The 7080-nt window shown below is 54.2% G+C and overlaps 1 protein-coding gene across 5 annotated transcripts in view; it reads left to right on the top strand.

The window, feature by feature from the left end:
* Positions 1 to 7080, top strand: part of LOC113458171 (translation initiation factor IF-2-like) — a 15436-nt gene that overhangs the window by 1266 nt on the left and 7090 nt on the right. For 2 of the 5 annotated variants that reach the window (XM_026788742.1, XM_026788740.1), the window contains exon 2: positions 3986 to 4291. In XM_026788742.1, the coding sequence (XP_026644543.1) occupies positions 3986 to 4291 (306 nt within the window). Of the gene's footprint in view, positions 1 to 8; positions 533 to 630; positions 812 to 3985; positions 4292 to 7080 lie in introns of those variants that run through there. The other 3 variants (XM_026788741.1, XR_003378595.1, XM_026788743.1) reach the window with 3 other exon arrangements.

The raw sequence follows: 7080 nt of genomic DNA on the forward strand, positions 1-7080 counted from the left end.
CCCCGATTCTGCTTTCCCCCAGTCTGCTTCGGATTGTTGTCTCCCGCACCCCACGTTCTCAGCCAGCGGGACCTCGGTGGTGTGGACTGGGGGAGGAGCTGTTCCTTGTACCCACCGTCCCACCTGCCCCTCTAGCCCTCCCCCAGCAATCGCGGAGAGATGAGAACTAACGACTAGAGACCCAGAAAGGTGAGGTTTCCTCAGGCGCGGAGATCCTCAAAACCAGTGATCCTCATGTTGGTGCCAGGAGAGCCTCCAAGGTGGGGAAACTGAGGCTTAAAAAAGGACGTTGGCCAAGGTCACCAAGCAGGACCAAGCACAGATCTGCTCTGCAGGAGACTACCGGCCTGTGACTGACACCAGCAGTTGACTGGATCCCACACGGGGCTCTAGTCCTGGATCCTCCAGTCCTGGATCCTCCTCGGGGCCCCACCACTCAGCTTGCAGGGCAGGAGCCAAGGTCTGTCTCATGTCCCCAGGGGCAGTGAGGAGGAGACAGATGACCCAGGGCCTGCTGGTCACATGGCTGCAGGTTAGACCTTCCTCAGATCTTGAGCATGTGTGCTACGGGGGTGGGAACAAGTGTCTGAGGGGCAGCATGTGCATGTGTTTATCTTATTCTTCGTCCAGGACACTGTGTACATGCGTTTTCAAATCCACATGCCGATGAGTGTGCATGACCACCTACGTGTGCCGGGACTGTGAGCTGGCAAGGAAGGGCATAAGCCTGGAGGCAGGTGTGGCCAAGTGTGAAGGCCCTTGAGTTGGGAGTGGCATGCACACATGGATGGGCACAGATATGTGTGCACAGGTACAGTTATGGGATATGGTGACCTTCTGGCCTGGGTGGGCCTCAGCTGGAACCCCCGTCTGAACTATCTCCCTGCCCCCTTGGGTCCAATCAGCCGAAGGTCCCAGCGGGAAAGCTGATTGCCACATCCCTGCCTGGCCATGCCCTTCCCAAGCTGATTACATTTTTCTGCTTGTTTCTGCTTTTGTTGATGATTAATCATAGCCCTGACTTGGGCCAGGAGAGAGGGGGCTCGGTGAGAGACACCAGCCCCAGCCACCCTGGGCCAAGGCAGCATTTGGACATGCTCTGAATCTTCACAGGCATATGAAACCTGTCGAGAAGCCAGGCAAACCCCAGCTGTCATCTGAATGTCTGCCTCAGGCCTCTGGAGCAGCTTGCTGCCTGTACAGACCTGGGGTTGGAGTGGTAACTCCCAGAAAAGCCCCCCAAAGCTCTTCTTGACCATCTACCGAGTCAGCTGGGTCCTTATGACCCCTTAGGACTTCTGACGGAGCAGAGCTGTGGCATAGGAAGAATCAGCCACAGACCCAGAGACATTGCATCTGCTCTTGATCTAACACCTCCCTTCGATGGGACGTCAGTCATGTTCCTTAACCTCCCAGGGCCTCAGTTTCCCCACATGTGAGGTAAATGATACCGCTCAGGCAGGGAGGAAAATGAAGTGATCTAAGTGAATGGCTCCTGACCTCCCGGGATCTCTTGGGGTTTCCTGTTAGCACAAAAATCCCCCCATGGGAATACAAACTACTAATCATGGTGTCAAGTATTGATCAAGGGGTGATCTGTAAGCACCTCACTTGCTAAGCCTTCTCAAGCAGTTTGCCAAGGGATCTGCTGACAGATTGGCAGGAAGCACACCTCTTGGTTCTTTCTTGGGAGGCCGCCGCAGCGGGACAAGGCAGCTCCCTCCGGTTCCCTGAAGCCCCTGGCCTTGCTACCCAGTCAGGGAAAGTCTCAAAAGAAGAGGCAGAAAGGAACGAAGAACAAGTCAAGTGGGCATCCTCCATCCAGCCAGGCCCTGTGAGTCTTTGCTGAGGTGCGGGTGTCCATGGATACAGGAACTGGCCCCCAGACACTGACCTTGGTCTGCTTCCAAGGGGTCAAGCTGTCCACATTCTCCAGGTCAGAGTGGCAGGCCACTCTGGGATGATGGCTTTAGCATCACAGTGTACCACGCCCTCCTGGGCAATCTTGGACATTTCAGTCCCCTGATATCTCAAGCTGGTCCCTCCACTATCCCCTGATGGAAAGCCACAGCCCAGGACATTCTACCCGCTGACCCAGAGGGCTGCCCTTTCTGTATAGTACATGTACCTGCTCCCCTTTGCCTGCTAGCTGGGGCCATAGGACATAGCTGTGCTATGCATGCAAATCGCCTGGTCCCCCTCCTCAATGCCTTGCTCTCACTCACAGGCAAGGACATGCCTGCCGAGGGAACTATAGAGACCAAATCCAGCTATAGAGTCTTCTGAGGCAGAGTTGGAGATGAGGCCCCAGGCAGGGGCTCCCGAGGCCAAGCTCTGGCGTGTGCTGGCTCTCCCTGCTCTTCTAGACTCTGGGAACCTGGCTGCTCTGGGAAGCACTGTCAACCTCCCCCACCCTCCAGTGCTGTGTGTGACATTAAATGGACAACCCCCATGTGCCAGCCTCTGCATTCAACGCCAGCATGAAGGCAAGGCACTGCTATGCCTAGGGCCCACAGAGCAAGGGCCACGGGGCTGCAGAGTGTGGCTGATACCAAAGTCCTGCTGTCTGATGTCGGTGGGGCAAAGCTTTTACAGAGAGATATGGAGGTAGGACTTTGAAAATCTCAGGGCATGGGGTCAGGAAACGTGATGTGAGGGACAGTCAGAACTCTAGAAGCCAGAGCTCACTAACAGGGTCCTACTGAGCCTCAGTTTGTCCATCTATTAGATGGGAATGCATCTAATGCAGAACAATAAGGCTCTGATTTCATCAAGTCAGGAGAAGTCTGTTGTGGAGTGAAGAGGTTAAAGATGTGAAGATCACTCTTAGCTTTAGAAGGCAGCTCTGGGGGCTGGAGAGATGGCTCAGCAGTTGAGAGCACTATCTGCTCTTCCAGAGGAGCCCGGTTCAATTCCCAGTACCGACCAGACAGATCACACCCGTCTGTAACTCCAGTTCCAGGGGATCCTGTGGTGATATTTTGTTCGTGTTCTAACAAATAAAGCTTGCCTGGAGATCAGAGTGAGAAGCTAGCCGCTAGTTAACCATAGAGACCAGGCAGCAGTGGCACATGCCTTTAATCCCAGCACTAGGGAGGAGGAAACAGGAAATGGTGGCTGGGCAGAGAGGAGTAGAAGGCAGCAAAGACAGACTTGGTCCTTTGGTTTGAGGGTTCAGTAGAGGTAAGGAGTAGCTCAGGTGGCTGTTGTTACTTTCTCATTAGCATTTAGAAAATACAAAGTTAATAAAGCATTATACAATCTATTGCTGGGGTTTATTAAACCTCTTTTAGAGGTCAATTTGCTCTTTCTATAACTGCTCTCCCTCTAGGAGTGTATAGTGTTCTTGTAACGTGCTTTATATTGTAACACTCACGCAGACACACGGGCAGGCAAAACACCAATGCGCATAAAGAAATCATGAGAAAGGCAGGTTCTGAGTCCTCATCCCTCCGGCTCCCCACGTGTGGGTTGGACTTGGGCAGAGGACCGGGAACCCTGTGAAATGAGTGTGAGAGAGAATGAATGCCTGACAGTCACCCAGCTGCCCTGTCCTCTCTGCACATCAAGGGAGCAGACGGTGCGATCCCAGGGTGTGAATTACGTCTGTCGCTCCCCATCTGGGGAAGGAAATATTGCCATCACTCTGCACTCCTAGGGTGCCCACTTGGAGATGCATGGGCCTCAGGCCTTCTCGAGGGGATCTCATGGATCTCAGGGCTTATCCTTGGCAAAAGGGACTGGGGGGGCCAGGCAGTGGTGGCGCACGCCTTTAAACCCAGCACTTGGGAGACAGAGGCAGGCAGATCTCAGTGAGTTCGAGGCTAACCTGGTCTACAAAGTGAATTCCAGGACAGCTAGGACTGTTACACAGAGAAAACCTGTCTCCACACACACACACACACACACACACACACACACACACACACGGTCTGGAGAGTGTGGAAGAGTGATTCACTGAAAGCTTAAACTGTTTCCTCAACAGCCATCCCAGCAAGAACAGAGCAGCAGTGGTTCGCCAACTCCAGAGACTCACTCTGTCCTCCCAAGAGGTGCAGAGTTGCTGCCCTGCCCAAGACCAGGGCTCCTGGAGGCCTCTCTTCTCAACACGCACGCCCTGGCTGGATCTGCTCTCTGACACCGGCTACCTCTTGCCACCCACGTTCAGCACCAGGGAGAGCGCCCAGTACGGCTTTGGCAGGCCTTGAGCTGAAAGGAAGTGGTGTAGGACCCGGGAGAGCCTGCCAAGACAGCCTGAACCAGGGACCAGAGGAAGCCAAACTTGAGGAAGGTAAGCACCAAGGTCACGTCTGCACCCTTGGCCACAGTGTTGCCAGAGCCAAAAGGCCTGACTGGAAAGAAGCGATGGGGTTCTGCCTTAGAGAGGCAGAGGTTGGGGAGAGGGGGTGTCTAGGGACAGCGGAGTCTCTGGCCTCTGCGCCTTGGCTGGAGAATAACGTTGTTCCAAGAACCCAGTGGGGACAGTGTCTGGAGGGGAATAAAATATTCATCGTCCAGGCACTCACTTGATGAATAATGAAATGTGTGCGCTTGCAGACTCAGGCCGGCCAGGAGAGGGTGCAGTCCGGAACCCATGGGCTCCGTTTGCTTGGATCCCTGTCCTGTACTGAACACCCCTCTGAACCTTCGGAGCCTGGCTCCTGAAGGGGACAGGATCAAACATGACAGCATGACCAGTCGTCTGAGGGACGTGGAGAGGGCAGTCCTTAAATCTGTTTCTCCTCCAGAAGCAACTTGAGGACAGAAAAGAGCCCAGAGGTGTGGGATTCAGGGTGACGGTGATGAACCCTGACTACAGGCTGTTACCGGCTTCGTGCCCTGACGGTGGCAACTGTCTGGGCCTCAGTTTTCTGTCTTGTGAAATGGGCCCAGGCTGCCAGCACACAGATTGCTACAAAGAGGTGCTTAGTAATGAAGGTGAAGGTAGCTGATGCCACTGGCCCTGGCTCTAGACTTTCTGAGCCTACTCTCTGGCTCCCATGATTCCCTGAGTCTAGGAGTGGCCTCACCTAGCTGAATGACAGAAGAGATGTGATCACAAATGAGGAGGCACTCAGGACCCTCAGGGCCATCGTTACCATAGAAACCGAGCCCACCAGACACACATTCATACATATGGCCCCTTATCCTGAGAAATACTGCTTACATTGGGCATACGTTAAAAACTCGGTGAGAGCCTCCAGGGGAACAGAAAGAAGGCTGGAGAGAGGGGGAAATGGGCTAGGAAGAGTTTGGGGTGTCTTGCGCAGAAAGCAGCAGGCAGGGACCCTGTCCCTGTTAACCCAGGCCTCAGTCTTCCCCTTAGAAAAGTGGGAGCCTCTGGCTGGAAACTGGCAGAACCACAGACTGTGAAGCTGACTGGGAATCAGGACTTAGCAAGGACAGAAGGAAGCCTTGGTGTCACCAGCCTGGCCCTTGCTCCTGGTTCCTTCCCTAAGCAATCACTGTATCTGGCATAGAGGAGACACAAGGTTGGTAGTGATAGCCCTGGTCTCCCAGACTCCTGCCTCAGTCTGTTGCTTATAAGTGCAGCCAACTGTCTGAGGTACCTGCTGGGTGCATGTCAGGCCACACTGGTGCCACAGCCACAGGTGATGTGTCAGTGAAAGTTACCTCTTCTGGCCAGAGAACGGCTAGGACCTGTGGTCCTCTCCTCTTCCGGTCTGCATGTAACATTAAGGCTTATCCCGGTGCTGAGATGTGTAGGCCTGTACCCTGGAGCTGTAGAGTTTGGGCTTATCCTCTGGGGACATCTATAGGGCAAGTTATTGTATCTCTAAGAATCTGGGTACCTCCCCTGGGGAAAAAGGGGAGCCCAGAAAGTATACAATATGAAGGAATTGATCCTGGGGTCCAGGACAGGCTAATCAATTCCATGGCTGTCCTTGATGTCAGGGACCCTGGGTAGACCTGCCTCCACATGCCTGGATGCAGCCTGTTTGCATACCTCTGGGGACAGGGCTTTCTGCCCAGAAGTGGCTAGCACGTGCCAGTTCCTGGACTCTGCCTTTGTATGCAGGGATTTCTCCTGTTTCCACACAAAGCCCTGAGGGCCGTAAAGGAGCACCTGTGTTCCCTGGGACAGGGACAGCGCTGAAGTGGGAATGCCCATCAGAGTGGCGCTCTCCCCTCCTGCGTGCCTGTGCGCAGAGAAAAAGGTCGGAAAGGTCTGAACGGACACAGTGAGGCCAGGATGGAGATGAGTTCTCCGTCCCTCATTCCGTGGCTCGGCTACTGAGATTAGCTTGGCATCAACCCAGGGCACTGAAGGGAAATGCTTTGTTCGCAGGGAGTGTGTGAGAGGTGACCAGAGACGTTGCCTCTGGAGGAGCTGGGCTCGGGGAGCCCCTCAGCCCCCGCCACTGCCAGATCTGTGTGACACTGCCTTATAATCCGCTGGAGTCCCAGAGTTAGGGGACCAGGTCAGCTGGAGGCCTTGGGAGTGGCAGGTCCCTCATGGCCCACAGAACCCCATCATGTTGAGCCTAAGTGATGGTAACACAGCTGCAGTTAACTGGTAATTAATCCTGGACAGGGCAGCAATGGCGTTACTAATTGGATCGTTAGAGATTTGTGCTTTATGGCTGCGTAATTAGAGAAGCTGTAGGGGGCCACGGTGAATTGAGGGGGCATGCAGGGTTGGGGGCAGGGCATAGCAGACAGCACCCCTTACCAGGCCATAGCTGGGTCACCGCAGGGCCTCTGATCTGCTCGCCTTCCATGCTGTGGTCCTAGGTGTCTGAGTAGGGGGGCTGGCAATAGCCCTACATGCCACCTCTCTGTGCTACTTGAGGGGACCCCACCCCAATCTCATAGCCCAGTTCTACAGGGGCAGAGGGACATTTCTTTATGATCACCATGCTCACGGGCCAGCTACAAAAGGTCCTCGTCTGATTGCTTATTGTTACCTTTTATGGAGCTAGTTCTGGAGCCTTTCACACATTGGACATGTTATCTACCATGGAGCAATGCTATATCTACCACAGAACACATGCCATCTACCACAGAGAACATGCTATATCTACCACAGAACACATGCCATCTACCACAGAACACATG

This window comes from Microtus ochrogaster, unplaced genomic scaffold (assembly GCF_000317375.1).
Source record: "Microtus ochrogaster isolate Prairie Vole_2 unplaced genomic scaffold, MicOch1.0 UNK6, whole genome shotgun sequence".
Lineage (NCBI taxonomy): Eukaryota > Metazoa > Chordata > Mammalia > Rodentia > Cricetidae > Microtus > Microtus ochrogaster.